Source organism: Camarhynchus parvulus, chromosome 1, assembly GCF_901933205.1.
Source record: "Camarhynchus parvulus chromosome 1, STF_HiC, whole genome shotgun sequence".
NCBI lineage: Eukaryota > Metazoa > Chordata > Aves > Passeriformes > Thraupidae > Camarhynchus > Camarhynchus parvulus.
Window position 1 is genome coordinate 17,117,500 of NC_044571.1, and position 19,702 is coordinate 17,137,201.

At 37.9% G+C, this 19,702-nt stretch overlaps 1 protein-coding gene across 1 annotated transcript in view; it reads left to right on the forward strand.

Annotated features, from left to right (window-relative positions):
* Positions 1-19,702, forward strand: part of CTPS2 (CTP synthase 2) — a 59,237-nt gene that overhangs the window by 27,035 nt on the left and 12,500 nt on the right. Inside the window, exons 14-16 of the mRNA XM_030953017.1 lie at positions 16,313-16,409; positions 18,217-18,272; positions 19,001-19,097. Of these exons, the coding sequence (XP_030808877.1) occupies positions 16,313-16,409; positions 18,217-18,272; positions 19,001-19,097 (250 nt within the window). The remainder of the gene's footprint in view (positions 1-16,312; positions 16,410-18,216; positions 18,273-19,000; positions 19,098-19,702) is intronic.

Consider the following 19,702-nt stretch of genomic DNA (forward strand, 5'->3'; position numbering starts at 1 on the left):
CATTTCAACTCTAAGGGCTTTGGTGAGTTTTGCAGAGTCAGTCCCACAACTGCAGGCACTCATGTTCAGGCATTCTTGACCTGTCTACAAAAAGGAATAGGCTTTAAAATTGGTATACTGAGAGCCAGTGTAACCCATGGGGAATTTTTCCAAGATATGTGGTGGCTGGCAGATGTGGGAACTAGCTCTGTAGTGCAAATAGGGGGGTTGTGATAGAACATTTCGGTGTTGTCACTTGGTTCTTACTGTTAGCCTAGGAGGAGACGAAGGACTGACTGAGAGAAAAGGAACATTCAGTGAACAAACTTTCTGAAAAAGATCAAATAATTATGGGTGAGAAGTTCAGCAAACTGCACTGCAGCCATTGTAGAGAACATGGCATTGCTTTGAGGGATGCAATTGTTAGATGGAAGTTGGGGATGAGTTGTAAAATCCTTTATGTGTCACAGGTGATGCATTCCCTATGTTAAAATTGTCATTGTTTGTAAAACCTGTAGTGGTGACGTGTAAAAGGGTTGTCTCATCTCACAAATTAAACTTGAGCTATATGGGTTATCCTGACAAGAGTCTCTTGCAGGCCCTCCCTTGTGACATACACCTAATGAGATGTTGAAGGTGTCTCCCTAAACAGGACTGGGTGTGACTGCTACAGGGATGAATTATTTAATAAGATGCATTGTTTGTAGTCAGCTTTAAATTGGTGATGTGTTATTCATTGTAACTATATGTGTCAGCTGTTACTGTCATATGTACACATCTGGCAGACTAATTTATTACTGAAACTCCCTGTGATGTAGATATTCTATATTGCACAAGATAGTTTTGAGGGAGAATGTGTTTCAGTAAGAGGTTTTATCCTTCCATTTGTGAACCTTGACTTGTGCAGCAGTGCAATCTGGCTGTTAGTGCCGCAGCTGAAATTTATAGTTATGTAGTTGCTAAAACCCTATACCTTATTTGTTACATACTAATCTCAGATTTGTTTTTTGAAATTCTTTAGAGTGATCAAAAACATGTAAATCTCCATTCCTGGAAAGCATATATGCATTTATGGAAGAGTGGCTTTGGTTCAGTTTCAGGTAGAGCAAAGTGACTATAAGTACAATAATGCTGTACGAGAGGCACAAGTAAGTTTATTTCTCTGGTGAGATGAGGTCTTTTCTCAGCTGCCCTTTGACACTGCAGATACCTGGAGTCTCTTGATGTCACATCTGTATCTAAAAACCTTTCTTAATCCTGAAGAAAAAAATCAATGAGGGGAGTTGGAATCAAGTTTGTAGCTCATTTTCAGAGCACTGTTGTTGCTCTCAGCAGTGCAAACCTGATGGACTGTTCAAAAGAGGTCTAGAGGTGCATCTAATAAGACACATGGGCATCTAATTTAGGGATTACATCACACTGAGATGCCTGATCTCAGAAGGGGAAATGTACCACTGAGAAACTCCCTTGCTCAGCCTATTTTTTAGCTGGAAATAGTTACAATCTGTTTTCATGCGAGTCTAGGACTACTGTCTGTCAATGTAATAATCCTACTGGTGAGTAAGAAATGTCGTATCTGCTTGTCTTGATCCTGGAAGGGTGTAATCCATTTTGTATTCTTAGAATTTATTGAAAATAACTTGACAGACAGGAGTCTGATACCATATGAGTTTGTGTAGCTTTCTTATAAAGCCTACAGCTTGAGATGATGGTGTGGTGATGGTGTGGTGACACGATAGGATCCTCTTGATTCACTTTGTGTGCACGTGGGAAAGATGGGGAATCCTGGGTTCTGGGTTCTCTAAAACAGTTCTGGCTTTTCTATTAAAGAGCAGAAGCTGGGAGGAGTATTCTGGTGTTTTCACCCCATGGGCCAGAGTGCACTCTTCTGTGGATCTACACGGGGCAGGGACAGGGGGCTCTCAGCCGTTAACCATGTTCCAGCCCCTATAAATCAGTGACTGAGGTCTTTTGTGAGAATTGTGCTGCAGAGACCCTTTAGGTCCCTGTGACCCTGCTGGAACTGTGCTGACTTTGCTGCTGAAGTGGTAGGAAATTATTGAGGTAGTGCCAAAATACTGAGCTGAAGGTGCTTGTGCTAGATAATGACCACCTACATTCTGCCAGGAAAAGGTAAGTTTGGAGAAAACAGCAGCAACCATGAGAGGTGCCCTTAGGCAGAAAGAAATGGAGGTCATTTTTTGGTAGAAACATCTGAATCTCTTCAATTTCTTCGCCTTCAGCGCTGTGTATCTGGAGGGTCTGCCTTGCTGGCCTGATCAGACTCAGCAGTACAAAATGCAGAGGCAGAGGAATAAACAGGACAGTGGTAAGAGCTTTCTCTTTGATTTGGAGAAAGAGGTACTTATATTCACCAGTAGAGCTCCAGAAGTTACTAATTTTCAGTGAGAAGTCTGCAAGTGAGCCATGCTTTGTAAAAATCAGATTTTTAGTTGTATTACGGGGTATTTTCATTACCAATGGGAAGCATAACAAAAATGATGCTACAAAATAATGGCTTTACCTTTGGCATAGAAATCCCTCATCTTGTTCGCATTTGATGATTTTTTGATGATTTTGACGATTTTTTGATGTATTAGTGATGTATTAGTGTCTAGTTATAATAGATGTTTGCTAAATTACTTCCAAGGGAAAACTGTCAAAATTTCCATTAATAACTTTCAGGTCTCTCTGAAAGGTTAAGGGAAATTTAGGACAATGGAAGCAAGAAGCTCCTGGAAAGTTCTCCCCCTGTCCTCTATTTTGACCAAGTGGAAGGGAAAATGGAGAATTTAGAGGGACTAATGAGGCCTATGAGAAGAGTAGCAGTTGTCTAACAAACAGTATAGGGCAATCAGTTTTCTAACTATTTTGTATGTGATTATGGCCTCTTGAAAGAAATTAAGCTGTTGCTACTTACAGAAATTGTAGTTAAAAAAGGGTAGTGCTTGTATATACCTAGCTTAATTTTAGATTTTCTAATTACCCAATTTGAATATTAAATCAAAACCAAATTATTCTAGGTTCAATAAGTAACTGGAGTAGTAGTTTCAAATTTCTCAGTTTAGACGAGTGCATTATAGTTAAACATCTGTAAACCAGAGCTTTGAAGAAGTACATTTGCATTTTGTAAACTGAAATTAACAAATTATCCACCTCAGCCAAAACTCGCTTCTCAGCAGTGCTAGTGAGGAAACTAACTATCTATTAAGTTGAATTTACCTTAAAGCCAGTTTAATTTATTTTAGGTTAGTGACTAGTCTTTCCTTCAACACAAAAGGACTTTGCTTTTTTTTTTTTTTTCTTCCTGTAATACACAGGAGTTCACAGCTAAGCTGTAACAAAATGTAGCTTTAATTGATTTCTTAGGACTCTGAATCAAGAGTGGAGAGAATTTTATAAGAAAGTTTTAAGTGTCTTTAGCTTGTGAGGCAGTGCACCAGATACCATGTGCAGCTCAACCTTAAGGCTGGCACCAGTTTGGAGCAGACCTGTGTAACCCAAGATACCTGTGCATGCTATGCTGAAACATCAAAAAAGGAGAAACATTGCTTTTCCTCTGAGACATTTTTTCCAGACATTGGTTATGCTCTGAGAGAAGTCCATTTTTCCCAGCACGTCTGCACAGTCACCTTCTATTGCCCATTGGATCCTAGTATTAAAAAGCCCTAGTATCTAGCTGTGAAGAATCTGGAATTATAAATTTGAAAAAAATGAAAATATATGTCTAAAACCACTTGGTGATTATTGCATTGCCACTGAAAGATAATACAGATTTATTAGCTGTGGCTCCCATTTGCATTGTCATTTGGCCTGGCTAATTAGGGGGAGCCTGTGTAGGCATCAGAGCCATAACTTGCCATGAAACCATTAACTTTGGTCTTCATTGATGAGAAGGAACTTGCCCAAGAGCCTGGGAAAACCACCAAAACCTCAGTATTGCTCAAGCTGTAAAATGAAAAATTAGTTTTGACAAATCACAGCAGACATGCTGCGCCTGCAAATGACACAGATCAGCGACTGTACTTTCTTGCACAGCTTGACTTTGTGTACAACTTTTTTTGTCCTGTGGCAAAGAAATATTCTAATCTTTCTCAGAATAATCCATTTTAAGTAATGATAAATAGAGTTCTTGCAAAGTTTGTGTTGTCATGCTGTTTCTCTCACTGTGAATCTGGAATTGTAAGTGAGACTATAAAGAAACAGTATGAATTAACTAATACAAAGTAAATTACCATTTTAGAGATTTAGTATCATTGACACAATTATGTGGTGAATATATTTATATTATCATCTTCTCACTCAACTTAACTAATTTTTACCTGCTTTTTCTTAGCTGAATCTTAAGTAATGAGACATTTAATAATATCTCTCTTCTTGGAGAAATGAGAGACCCAGTACTTAAGCAAAGAACTGAAAAAGTTGCTAAAAATAATTTTTTCAGTAAACTTATTTTCTTCATTCCACCCCATACTTGCAAACTCAGCAAAACATGGAGATCGAGTGACAAATAGCACTGAGAGGACCTTTACTTTAGATAAGGAATTAAAATGAGAGAACCCCGCTTTCCTCTTGAGACCCAGATTGAGCTGATGAAATACATTTGTGACTAAGCACACCTATAATTATTTCACAGGAAGGCAATGTGTGTGGTGCTCTACAGTGCATATTATGGTATCATCTTTACTTTAACAAGAGCACCCTGGGTCAGACCACAGCTCCATCCAGGCCAAAGGCCCCCTTGGCCAGACTTGTCCTGTCTCTCCCTTTACAAAATCTTTGTTGGCAGTGTCCCAGCCTGTTATAGCTGCCCAGGTGCTCTGTATTTCTACATTTTTGTTAAAGCATCAGCTGCATTGCCTGGCATGGCCATCAGATAGTTCAGACCTTGGGTCTCTGTGTCTCCACTGAGGCATTTGCCGCTTGGCTGCGTGACAAGGCTGATGGGCACTTATTCACCACAGGTACTGGATCAGCTGTTTCACCCTTCAGTCTCTTCAAAATTGAATGAGTACCAGCTGTTTTCAGTGATATTTTTTACTGTCTATTCTGTCTGTTTTGTAACCACTTCTTTTAATACTTCAATTTGAGAGTTTCCCCTGAAGATGTATTTTAGCTTGGCAATGTCTTTCAACTCCTTGACACTGCACACAAGCAGAATGCTCATGTTTTTTCTGCCATGGTCATTGTTCTGTGTATGAGTTTTATTTTCTCTTTTAGTCCTGATATTTGATTAACTTCACAATGCCATTTTTTTCCTTAAATGAAAATGAATAAAAATAATTGACTCTCAGTTATTGATGCCTTTTACAAGTTTCTTCTTAAATATTTGGGGGAGGGGGTTAATAATTTGGTATTTATATATATAAACTTAAAGAAATTTGGGTTTCTTCATTTGGACATTTAGTTTCTGTGAAGAATGCCTTCTTGCTGTTAATGAACTCCCACCTTTTTCCTTTCTTAAAATTTTCTGCATAAAAAGGAATTTTTTTAAGTAGAAATGCATGTTGGATTATCAAAAAAGCTTTGCCCTTTCCAGTACTTAAAAAAGGAATTATGTGTAACTAATTGTAAATCAAATAGGGAAATTTATGCTGTGTACAAAACATTTTTGTGTATGAAGTGGATGTAGGTGAGTGTCTGTCAGTGTTTGATTTAATAAGCAGAGAACATTTTATTTAATGGAGAACTGTGTGCCTGAGTCTGCATTGCTAATGCTGCAATATGTAGTGTGTCACTTCAGAATGAGCTGAGGATGCTCTGGGATGCTGTAGAGTCTTGACAAAGAATGGATGTTGAAGGGACATTCACAAAACTCTCTGTGCAGGTTAGGGCAGAACAGCACTGCTCACCTCATGGCTTAGATGAGCATTTCAAGCTGCCACATGTTTTGGTGAGATTCTCCAGCTTGAATGTATTGGCCCCTGTCTGTGTTGTGGTCCCTACAGAGAGAAGCACTCGGGTGGTTCCCTTAAATTATTTATCTAGAAGTTATGCAGCTGAAGTTATGCGAGATGATTGTCACACACAGGGGAAACACTGTAACTAGTGAGCTAGTTCCTCGCCATTGTTCTGTTTGGCAAGTCAATAATGTAAAGGGGAATTGTCCAGATCCCTTAATGCTGTGATTTTGTTGCTTAATATAACAACTCCAAAACATCTCCTCCACCCACTGGCCTTAAAACAAGCTTGCAGAAATTGTGCATTAACAAAAAATCTAAAAATTAGGGAACATGAAATATTTTACCTGTTCACAGATTCCTGCATAACTCAATAGATTACTGGAGTTCATATGTTGAAAATTACATGAAATCTCCAATTTTATGAATGCCATTTCTGTAGACATTTCTCCCACTCAGACAAGGCACCAAGTGACATTAAGGCATGGCTTTGTTAGAGGGTCACCTGGGAATGTGTGGTTTCTGTATCCTTAGCTGCCTTGTTTCTAAAGTGTAGGAACAAGATTAGATATCACAGAAATCCTTGTTCTGCTAGGTGAAAAAAATTGTTTCATCTACCTTATTTTTCCCATACCAAATGGAGGTAATGAAGCACACTTGCCTTTGTAAAGTGGCTTGATACCTGCAGAGAAAGGTCTGTGCAGCTGCTGAAGACTTCCACCCTTTTCCTAATAGCCTTTTAGACACCCAGGTGTGAGAACTGGAGCTGAACATGTGCCTAGAAGTGCATGGGCAATGAAAAATAAGGGATTCAAATCAGTTGAATGGTTGTATTGGAGGGTGTATTTTATTAGATGTGAGTGGCCTGTTCATTATGTTGTGAAGTATTTAATTTTTATTAAAAGTAAACAACAAGCTATTAGCTGAAGTTTTAGTTTTTGTTTTAAGTTCTGCCCCCTGACCCCCCTGTGAAATTAGTGTGATGGAAGAAAAATAATGTGAAGTATAAGAACATTATGAAAGTTCCCCAAAGGAAGACCTTTTTATTAATGAGGTTTTCTGTTTCCTTAATTCTGTATTTGTTTGCTTCCCATTCTTCATTGTATGTGATAATGCAGTGTTCCATACTGAGGGGTTAGGCACTGAACAACAGAACTGCACTTGCAATGGATTTGACAGTGATGTGCTGTAGATCTGTACTTTTAAACTAAAAGTTCTTTCTCATGCTCTCTGTCTCTTCATTCTGCTGTTGGTGACTATCAGAGGTGCAGGTGAAGGATAAAAATGATTTTTGTATTGGTACCACTGGGAAGCTTTGCCTTTGCGAGGTTGGCTGTGCTAGGTGCCTGTTGTGTGCCACTGTGGTGATGCAGCCTGGAACTTTGCCTGTGTGGCAATGTCTTTTGGTTGCTCAGTAAACATTTGTAGCATTTGAGTAGATCACTGCATTATCTGCTGAATTAATCTGTACCTGGCCACCCACACTTTTCACAGAGGAAAAATTCTGCTGGGTGTGTTCAGCTGATGTCATGCTGATTGAATGCCTGCTTGATCTGCACTAGTATAAAGTCAAATCTATAAATGTTATTTTCTTAGAAGCAATATTGCTAATTTTTTTCCTATAGGCTTTCACCATCTTGTTGCTAAATAAGAAGTGATGTGAAAATCCATTTCTCTTCCTCTCTGACCTTTTCTCTAGTGGTTCTCCATGTGCATACACACATCCTCTCTGCTTCTCTCTTCTTACTTCCTCACAGGTAGCTCTTCCTTTGGGTTTATATTCCAAAAGCATGTACCATGTCCATCCCTAAAAATGAGTATGAAGATTTGCAATTCTGGTTTTATGATCTGTTAGCAAGCAAGAACTGCACAGGCATGTCTGTACTGTCACATTAACTTTGGACCTCGTTACAGGAATGGGAGAGGAAGTGATTACTGTTTGATGTACGTGTTGTGGGTGCAACTGGTGAAGCCACTTGTCCTTTTGAATGGTGTCTGAACCTGACCCCTGATTATACCTTATAAACACAGTTAAGGAAAGCAAATTCCAAAGAATTCTTGTCATTTCATGTTGAAGGGGATAGAGTTAACACGCTGGGGGAGAAGATCACAAGAAGTGCAGAATTAAATTATAATCTGAACAGTGATGTTTATTACGTTTTTGGAGGAAGTAGGACAGACAAAATGAGACGGGAGGGATCCTGCTCAGAAGGAAGACCTCATGGTTTCTACTTGAAATTTAAAAAAAAAGTGTATTGTAGATCATAAGTGTTTTATCAGAATAGAATCTTCCAGACAAGATGATCTTTGGCCAGCTGAATCTTTTCTGAAAAGGAAGCAGGAAGCTATTAAATGTAATGTAGAGCATGTGTCTCAAAGCATCCCTGAAATGCCTGGCAGAGGTAATCAAGGTAATTAATCTCTGCTATGATATTAATATACAGCATTCCTTATGGTTTTCTGAAGCTGAAAAGATGTTTACTGTTGTTGAATAGAGAGTAATGGAAATACCAAAGTACTTACAAGATAATCTGTTTGAAGTTGTGTTGTAATTATCTCCCCATGCTATCTTTTTTTCTAATTCACAATAGTTCACAATAGGAAACTATAGGATTTAGAAATTCCTAGAATTACAGTTCAGTACCTTGATAAGCACTATATGATATCCAGCTCTTGCTTTAGTTTTTCCAGAATGAGAAGAGAAACATTACGATGTATGTATGGAAGAGAGGATAAGACTCAAGGAAGTAATCTGCTGTTGAATTCATGGGGGAAAGAAAATCCCATTGCTTGTTGCTGGAGAGCTTTCCAGAAGAATAAATGTCAATATTGTATGCCTAACAAGATACTCAACATTCATGTTCTCTATAATTTAGGAAAAGTTATAGACATGAAAGACCGGATATGTCAAAGTACATCTATTATTCTGGGCATGCAATGGAAGACAAGAGTAGTAGTTAAAATTAGAGTGATTGAGCCAGAGGCTTTCTGCCTAGATATTCCCTGTTAAAATATGTCTGTTCTGCTCTTAATCCATAAGATTAACATGACTAGAATTCCTCAAATTAGTAAATTAAGTGGAAGTACCACTAAGTAATGAAGTGGTCAGCTTCAGTTCTAGAGGGCCTTTCATTTTGTATGCTTTGTTAAGGGGTGTAGGTAGTAGAGGTGAGGGGACTGGGATGACATTTAAACAGGATTTAAATCAGTAACTTTCAAAGAGGAAGAGAGAAGGAGTACATTACAAAAATGCATGTCAAATATTTCAAGATCTCTACATGGTAGATATGAACCAATTTAAACAGTAAAAGTGATCCTGCATGCCTTCCAACACCCGTTACTTTAGCTTGCAGTGTTCTTCCTGGTTGTGATCCTCTATGAGATGCTGTTTCAAAATGCAAAAATGTAAAGGAAGAACAGAATGGAGTGGAAGGTAGGAAGAAGCATGGCTATACTGTTAATTAGTATGAGAGCTTCATTATCTACATCTATTTCCCTTTCTACAAAGTTATAGCTTAGATGTAAAAGAACAATTGAAAAAAAATAGACTTGTGCATGAGAACAAATTGCTTCAATTAAAGGTTACAGTGGTGGGCATGACCTGGCTGCTTTGTGTGGTTTTCCAGAGTGAACTCAGCTGAGCTGCTTGTTGAAGGAGTCTGATTGGCACAAGATTTTGGCACTGGATATAGATCAAGATTTACTTTCACAACTGTCTGCAGTTGTCTTTAGTGGGATTTTTTTTCCAAAGACAGCTTGCATAATACCTTATAGCAGCTTAACATACTTGCTCAGCAGTGTCTTTAACACATTTCAGGATATTTTGTCGCTACTTTGCTTTTCTTTGGGATCTTGAATTGTACTTTAGGAGTTTTGTTCTTTGAAGAGTTAAAAATTAGCATTTTTTATTCTGAGTAAATGTATTGCTCTTCTTTCTATTCAGCTGATTTTCATAGAATGTTCATCTATCAAAGATACCAATTTAGCCCAACTAGTAGAGAATTCTTTTTGATGTAGAAATGTCAGATTTTAAATTCTGGTGTCTGTTTCAAAAGGTGATCAATCAGCCATTAAAGTGATGGTCAGTCACTGATCTTTGGGCATAATATGAAGCATAATAGCCTAATTAGAAGGAGTGGTACTGGACTACTTCCTACGTATCTGTAGCACAGAAATCCTTATGGAGCTACAATCCTTTCTTGCTGTTTCATTCATTTACTCCAAATTTTAAGTAAGGAATTTTCTTCTGTCAGTATCAACCAGTGTGATTGTATATTTTTGTCCTTCAGTATAAAACCTCAATTTAGTGATACATTAATCAGATGCAACTAAACCTAGTTGGTGATATCATCTTAGCTGCTAGAAGTTGTTTAAGCTTCAGTCAAATGTGTGTTGTCAGATAATGTAGATAATGTAAAAATGAATGATCAGACTGAATCAAAAAGAGAGTAATTTGTCTTAAAACAGAAGCAAAGCCACAAAAAATACAGATGTCCAGGTTTGTGTTCTTAAAACTGACATGGATTTCACGCTCTAGATAGCACTTGCACTTCTTTCTTCTGTGAGTAGAGCTCTTACTTGAAAATTTTCAGTCTCTTTTTCAACTTTTTAACTAAGGCACCTTGTCTTTTTTTTCTCTTCAAATATATATCCTTTTGATAGGATGCTTTTCCATATCCAGTGAATAAAATAAATAGTCCACAGGTGTCTTTCAGCTGATCTTCCAGGGACTTCTACTCAGCACTACATTTAGCTGGGAAGTTTTACACTACAACAAGAACACTTTCCAACTAGAAAAAGAATTAAAATGGGTCTATCTGTAATTTTCTGCTTGCTGCCCATTCACTTCATTTCTAAAAGAGATGCCTCAGTTTCTGTGTCTCTGGTTATCGAGTACCAAATCATCACTGAGCAGATTTGGAAGGTGGACAGAACATCAAATAGGTGATGACACCATTCTGTGAGAGGGATCAGTGGTTGGAATCCAGGCAGTCTGTCTTACAAGTCTAATGGTGGTCTGATTACTTTAGGGAAATGGGATGAAAAACTGTTGTTAGTTCTCCTCATGTTCACTGTAAGGATAATGGTTTTTATCGCAGATGAACAGAATTTCTTCAAGAAGTACCAGGGTAGTGTAGGTCATGGCACTGAGCACTGCGTGAAAGCTGATATCAGTAGTTCTCCTCAGTGATGGTCTGGAGTAGTGACCACTTGAGATAATCAGTTTTCCTGCTCACTTTCCTTGAAGTAAACAATTTTCCTTCTGTCTTGCTTGCTGAAGGCAGATATAACTGAAAATGAAGTGGTTCAAACTAGCCCAGGTCTGTTAATGAATGAGAAACAACTGGAATGGATGCTTGCTCAGGCATGGTAACTCAGGGAGGAGCAAGTATAGAATACTGGACAATTCTGAGGGTAAAACATCTGTTGTGCTTTGTGTCCACCAGGGACAATCTCATGTTTCTGTGGCTATTTTGTGTAGTTGAGGTAATGGGGCTTGTCTGTGGCCCAGTCTTCTGTGGCAGTTGCCTGCAGGATGTACTAATTCTCTGAGTGAGAGACCACCCAAGCACAGTGGTGTTCAAACAGTCCCAGGCTGTGTTTGATTATTCCTGTCTCACCATTGTGGGTGGGGTGTTTGATAAAGAGGGCACCAGGCTCTACCTCACTCTCTAGGTTCTTCTCTCTCTTTAGGATGCTCAGAGACACAGACTTGCTTCATGCCTTCCTCTTTCTGATATACCTGATGTAGATTTAAGGGCATTTGGTAGGAGCAGAATTACACCTACTTGAAATTGCAGCTGGAGAAATCCTCTTCAAAGGCAGTTACAGAGTTCTGATTTTTTAAAGATATATGTGATAGGATTAAGGATTTCACCTAGCTACAGATTTGCTGATTGTTCTGAAATTAAATTAGTATTTAGTCATTAATTATGATGTGAAATAGACCAGTCTGAAGTCTGAGAACACCCTTGCACATCCTTTTAGTTTTTCAAGTCTGTGGCAAATCCTGCCCTTTGTGGCATGGCGTGACTGACGCTCCAATGTATTTCTGTAGCCAGCACTATCTGACCTTGTGCCTTTCACTAATGCTGACAGTCTGAAACTTTCTGCTTGATTAAGTCTTTAAGCCAACTCTAGGACATGTGTTTGGAATAACTTGAATGAGTTCTCAAAATGCTGTTAAGCAATATCTTTATGGGCTTTGCATATCAACATGTCCATTAACTTCCTCAGTTCATTGCACTCTGCTTACCAGTGAGTAAGCACTGTTTGAAAAGAAGCCACGCCCTTCATGAATTCTCCTAGAGAAAATGTTACAAAACATTCTGGAGCAGAATTTCTGCTTAGACAGAATCCTTAGAGAGCTTTTAGACTTCAATAAATAAATGCTCCATGGCAGTTACTTAATTCTAAAATAGGAAACAACAAATCTATGGAGAAGAGGATCACCCAAACTGGAAAATATTTGACAGTGGTATTCTATGGGATTTTAAGTGTTTTAAGAAATTTAAATTGGTATTTGTTGGAATGTTTGGATACTGTGCTGTAGTCTATTGAAGAGTAGAGGATAGGATTTTTCAAGCTGGTTGCTCGTATCAGTATGTAATTGCATGAATCAGCTATTGATAATTTCTGCTTTGATCTGATGATGGTGGACGTTCTTTTAAAAGCAACATTACTTCAGTCGGAATAATGGAGCACTGAGTAGTCTGAAATCTGCAAGTGGCTTTGTTGGCAGTTAATTCAGTCCTAGGGCACTGAGTGCTTCACATGGGTGGGCAGTGATGCAATTTGCTTGGAACTGGGATATCTCTGGGGAAAAAGGGAGAAAGGGAGGTAGATGTAATATTTGCACATTCTTTCAGTAACTGAAAATGTAACCCTCTGAGCAGGGAAAGTCTGTCATTTTGCTTTCCTTGCCAAGCTGGAGGGTCTCAGTTCCCCTGGTAGTGTTGTAGTTGTCAACTTTTTCTTTAAAATATTTGTACTAAGTTTGTTTCTAAAACAGATGTTAGTATAAACATCCCATTTGTAGGTGTCGGGGTTTTTTACTGATGAACTTGTGATTGATTGATTTGATCAAATCTAGCAAGTACTGACTAATCCTACAGAGAATGATGGAAGAGTCAATAAAAGGATGAGTTCCTTAAGTTTGGGTTGGGTCCTTGTCAGTTTGTCCTGCTGGATATTTTTTCATAGCTGTGTTCAGCAGAGATTAGTATTCATCAGTACCTGTCACTGCATTCCCTGCTCCTGTCAGCTTTCCCTCTACACAATCCCTTGTGTGCTGTGTTCAGAGCCTCTTCTCAGTGTTCAGGTAATCTCCAGGGCTGTGGCATCTCCTGATACTTTGATCAGCCCTTACATGTGTAGTAATTTATTTCAGCATTGTTAAATATTTTGCTCACCAGTCAAGGGCTGAGTAAAAAGACAAAAAAACCTAGACCCCAAACTTGTAAAAACGTGCTTTCAAAGATGCGTAGCTATTGGTTGTTCAAATCAAGTAATGCTCATCTCCCTTCTCCTCAAAAACAAAGCCTGCAAACAAAACCCAAGCAGACACCCCCCACTCCTTCCCCTTCCCCTGCCAAGGTACCCAGAGTAGATGAATTTCTCAAAATGGCATTGCAGAACATGAGGCAAAACAAAGATAAAATGTAATGGTCCTGGCATGATTGCTAAAATGATAGGTGTGGGGCTTTCAGAGCCTTGGCTGCTCTGTGTTGAGTGTCAGGACTTGAAAAGTTTCCTCATTAGCTTTTATATGTTTTCTATCCACAGTGAAACAATCCAGGCAGTAGATATCTGAAAGAAGATTTCTGTTCATGGATAGTTGAAGTCACTATTCATTAGTAACATGATTAAATAATGATCAGATTGCTTTATATCTAGAATGTGCTTTGTGCTGTGTTACAGTGTTTCATTCTTAATTTCATGTTGGCTGTCTGGTGTAATGCATATAAAATCTCTATAAAATCCCTATAGTGTTGGCAGTTTTCAGAGATTTGGGTAAGAAAGACCTATATATTCTTGCATCCTCCCTACAGATATTTTTTTGTTGCTTGTGGTGCCTGTTCTGTGCTGTTCTCTGCCCTTCAAAGAACTAATGAATAGGAAGAGCTGATTTATTCTGTGCCAGGAAGCATAAGCTTGTTGAAGAGTCTATTCAGTTGCACAGTTGTTCAAAATTACCACTATTTTAAATCTCTTCTTTTTCTGATCAAAAAAATTCTGTATAATATGGCAAAATATTTCATTAATATGACGTTGCTTTTCTGATTCTCATTACGTTCTTTGTGCTGTAGGGCAGCAGTACCACTTTGGTTTCAAAAGCTTCTTGCACAGATGTTGTTGCAGAGAAACTCAAGTAATATATAAAAAAGTAATATTGAGGACTGTGCTGTTTTAGTTGCTGGAGTTCATCTGGGCCACAGAGCCAAAGCAGTTCCAAGGCATTAATTCATAAATAGCTCCTTTTGTCACCTGATGACAAAACTTAATATATCAAACCTTGTCAATTTCTTACTAATATAACAGTGTTGGGAGAGATGGAAAGCTGAAAACACACACACAGACACACAAACACTTGGTGTTGAAACTCACCTGAACCTTCCCTGTGAGACCATTTCTGCAGCCAGATTTTTTGTAGGGCTGGCAGTGCCACGAGGGGGTCTGACCCTGAGGATGACAGAAGCCTTCAGCAGAGCAGATCCTCTACTTCTGAGACCCTCTTCTTTTTTTGTGGCCACTACTTCACGAAAAAAAGTGAAAATAAATGAAAGGAAATAAAAGAAATTCAGTAAATTTCATACTTTTAAAATAGTAAGGATTCAGTGAATGGGTTTTCTTTTATTTTTTGTATTTGTGGAGGGGGGCTTAGCTCAACATCTTGCACAGTCCTCACTTTTGTGATTTGAGAGGTAATTGAAGAATCTGTAATATCCCATTGGTTTGATCACAACTCCTGCTCATGACAATTTATAATGAATATATTGCTTATAAATAACATTTTGAATGTATAAGGTTGTACAGAGATAATTACGCAGCTGAAATGCATTGGCACAAGGCCAAAGGTTAAGCACTTTCCACCATCCCTCCTAAATTGAATAACTTCACTTTATGAAGTGTATCATCAGATGTTGTTTTCATTACTCTCAGAGGGCAAATTAAGGTTAATAAAAATCCATTTGAGATTACCCATATATGTGAATATTTGTATTTTTAGAACTTTTCTTTGTCAATTACATTTCTCACTGACTGTGTTTATGTGAATACAAGAACGTAGGTCAAGGCTTCAGCTCATGTTTCTGCAGTTTCGAACTGTTTTACCTCTCTTAGACAGATTTCCTCTAAACTGGATTGTGAGACCCTGCAAGGTTTTTCAAACTGAGCAAAGCTAGGTGCAGTCCTTCCACTAGGCTGTGGTTTCTCACATGCCCCAGATCCCACTATCCTGGGTTTCACTTGACCCACGTAGAAGCCATTTGACTCTGCTTCAGTCCTCAGACCCAGTATTTGTGTATCCTAGTCTTTAAATTTTATGTTAAATAGCATATTCTTCATACAAGGCAACCCAGTATTTTGTTAATACTGTTAATACTCTTCAGCAATCTGAGAAACCCTTTAGTAGAGGTGAAGGGGGGGGGATGGTTTTCTATTTTCTGTGGTAAGTTACTTATATCTATAATCTGAAATAGCACACATATACTGGAGTCACCTGTTCCCATATTCTGTTTTTACAATATTGTCCTCTCACTACAAGTGTCCTCTTTTCACTCTGCTGCTGCATGCCCTTTCCCTCTTCCTACTTCCCAAGAAAGAGGTTGGTTGCCTTCTTACTTGATACCAGAGCTATGTCTGCCTCTTACCATAAGAAAAAGGAATATAAGAAATGGCCTAGTGTACATAAATTTTAACCCATATTATTTACTCATATGTAATATGTATAATCTTCCAGCCTCTGTGAGGTTCAGGGACTTTGTTTTTCCAGGGATGGTGTCTTTATCACTTGGTGGACTTTTTTAGTCTATGAATTTGAATTTTTAAAAATCTGTGTACTATCTTAGCACAAAGAATAGCTTTGGGCAGAGTTATCCTATTGGTAACATTTTGGTATAAGTTTTAAAAGAAAGGTGTTTTTTGCACCCTAAGAAATTAAAATAAGAAATTAGTAAGTTGATTTTGTTAATCATAACATTAAATGAAAACATTTGTCACAAACTAGTTAACATTGTCAGTCTATTACCATGCAGTATTGAAGAACAAAACATCAGAAAAACAAAAGAGGAATAACGATTGGGAATGGTTGGAGGTAAAATATGTAAAATTGCCACTTAAAAATCTATGCAACTTGCTAGGCTGGGCTTGTTTGTTTTAGGATTTTTTAATTTGTTGAATGAAACAGTGTCTAAAGCAACTTTTCTCTACAGGTTATTGACATGCCAGAACACAATCCTGGAGATATGGGAGGAACAATGAGACTGGGGAAGAGGAGGACTGTTTTTAAAACTGAAAATTCTGTTTTAAGTAAGTTATTTTTATGCTCTTATGACTTTGCCTTTTGGATAGGAGCTTTGTAACATGGAAAGTCAAAAGAATGCTATAATCTTAGCAGTTAGGTGACAGCTTCCCTGAGCTTGTTCACTCTGATCCTGTTATTTACATTTACTGAGAATTGGAGTGAGAAAAAGAAATGAGAGGCATCTGTAACCTCCCAGTGAAACTGTCACTGAGGGTCCAATGCTTTTTTAAAAACAATGAGTAAAGTGTTGAGAAAACTGAAATTCTTCTAGTGGCAGTTTAATTCATTATGTTCTTGAGAAGGTCCGAGTGCTTTCTTCCTGTTTTCTAGCTTGATCCTGAAAGCAGTCTTGTTTTGGGAAAGCAAAGTATATATTGCAGAAAAGGAAAATTATTTGCTGTAACAGGATGCTTCAGATAACAAAATAAAAGAAACCAGAATATAGAAAAAAATATTTAATTAGATCTATGTGTATTTTAAAATTGAAGTAATACTTGCATCCTATTAATCCGCCCATTATACAGTAGTAATATAGATGATGCTGCAAAAGTGCGAAAAGCAGTTTCTTGTCCATTAACTAAGTAAGTGTGTATTTCTTGTATTGCTCTGCCCCTGATATTGATTTGAGGTATTCTCTATTTAGCTATGTTAAACTTAAGGAATGTATCCTTCTGAGAACTTAAAAATTACATCTACTTCAGCAGGAGACCAGAGTGTAATACCATATGCACATTTAATGAAAAATCTGCAATTCTAGAGATGCCCATACTAGTGATCTAACTAGCCTGGGTGATACTTTGCCTATGTCTGATATAGATATGCATATCACAATGTACAAGTTGTTGTGTGATCTAAACACTTCTGGAAAAGTTAATAAAAATTAACATGTGTTGTAACTCGACCAATATTAAGAGTTGTTTAGATCTGTTTAGATCTTTGGAAAGAATAAGAAAAAGCTATGGTATTTTAATAAAGAAATTTGATTTCTTTTTCTTGTGCTTTACAAATTGGATGGAAAGAATAGTTTTGAAAAGGTGTCCTTTAAAATTAAGACATATACCATACTTTATAAAATGGCAGTACTGTTATTCTACAATTTCTGAAGATGTTCTTGGCAGTTTAGTTCATGTACCAACCCCCTAGCAAGGCAGTAATTCTCATGACCTTAGTGTAAATTGAGAGCAAAGTTTGAGCCATGACTATAAGTAAGATATATTATTGAAATCTGGTTTACTGCTCAAACTTGCTCCTTGTTTCTGTGAGATGAGGAATGTTGGAGATGACGCACAGAAGACTGCCAGAGTCATTTGGGTAATGAGATCAGGAAAACAGAGAAAAGCAATATTCTCTGTTCTTTGGAGGTACTCTGCCAGGTGCCATGCATAATCTATTAAAATGGAACAGATGCTACTAAAAGGCTTCCTTCCCTGCATCTTTTGTGTACAACTGTTGTAAAACTCTGAAGGGATTTTACATTGCTGGCTCACTCAGACTTTTTTTTAAAGCTTTACAATTTAAATTAGTTAAAGTGTGTTTAGAGTCTGGTTTGCCTAAGCTATTTCTAGTCAAGGAATGTAGAATATGAATCCTGAATGAACTCAGGTAACAGTGAATTAAAAGAAACTAATCATCACTCAGGATGAGTGATGAGTGTTCTTCCACTCAGGAAGAACAGAAAAATGCAGATCAGTAAGGTCTTGTTGTGTTTAACGAGTGTTAAATGTGACTTTGAGGTTTGAATTACAAGGAATAATTGTAGCAACTATTAAAGCAACACATGGGCTTTTAATTTCTCTTTTGTTGTATATTCAGGGAAGCTTTATGGTGATGAAATGTTTGTAGAGGAGCGACACAGGCATCGCTATGAGGTAAGCACTGTCCTTTGCATGGGTCCACTCCTCTGTATGCAAACATCTGGGATAGGGTGCCTGAATACTTTCAGAATACTGACATTCAAGGAGACACACATGAGGTGGACTCCTGGAGTTATCTCTGAGGTACTTCAGAAGGGATCTGACTCCATCAGTGTCTCTAAAGGGCCTTGAACTATCAGATTTGTGCTGTAACTGATCCAGACAATATTAACCTTCCTTAAAAGGGAGGAGAACGTGATGGTGACAAGCCTGTTCAAGTTTGGATATTAACTGAGTGGTTAAAACATCATAAAGGAAATGTGACAGCTCACTACAGAGCTCCTCAGTTTGAAGGAAGAGCTACATCACAGCTTTTGTCATAACCACTGAAATTCACTGTTCAAAGGGGAGGTCAGTGGGCATCTCACCTAGTGAGTTATTAAAGAAGGGGGAATTCAGGCTGCTTGGATTCAGAAGAGCAGTAAGCAGAAGGGACCCTGGCTTTAATTTTTGAATATTGCACAGTAACTTTTAAAATTACTGATTCATCTCTTTATTTAATAAACATGTCCACTTTTACAAATTTATGCCAGAGTTGTTAAAACAAGAAAGCAAAAGTTTCCAACCTTTACTCAGTTCTCTTCATTCTTGTATGCATGTAAAAACCATTAAAATTAACTGCTACTGTTTGTTAAATCCAAAAATAAACAGAACTACCACTGTTATTGGTTTCAACATTTCAGGTGAACCCAGAATTGACTCACTGCTTTGAAGAGAAAGGTTTGAAATTTGTTGGCCATGATACAGAAGGGAACAGGATGGAAATTATTGAACTAGAGAGTGAGTGTCTTATTTGTTTGTAATCCTTATTGCATCTGTTAAAACTGTATGAACTATAAACTGTAAACAACAGGTTGTTGCATGACATGTAGACACAATATTTAGCTGTCTTAACAGCCCAGGTCATTTTGGGGGATACTGCTAACTCCATTTGTGTATTACAATGGGTGAAAAGTCAGAGCAGGTTAGGAAAAATCTTACTTTGCAAAGACTGTGTATGTATTTGATTATGTGAGACAAATGTGCTCCTTTTCCAAAAGTCCTAAATCTAGCTCAGGGGGTTTTGGGTAGAATCACTGAGTGGTTTGGGAGGTCCAACCTTCCGCTTCAGCACAGGGTTACCTCTAAATACAGGTCAGGTTCTCCAGAGTTGTATCAGTCAGGTTTTGAGTAACTCCAAGTATGCTGTTGCTGGGACTTCAAACCACTCATGACTGTTCCCTGAATCCAGGAGTCTGGCCATTTTTTTAACATACTTTTTGGTCTACCCATAGTCCACTTAAAGGGTAGGAAATGATATGAAAAGCTTTCTTAAAATCAGAATTAAGGAAAGCCAGTGCTCTCACTGCATCCAAAGACAGATTCTTCTCAGGCTTGTCGTGCCA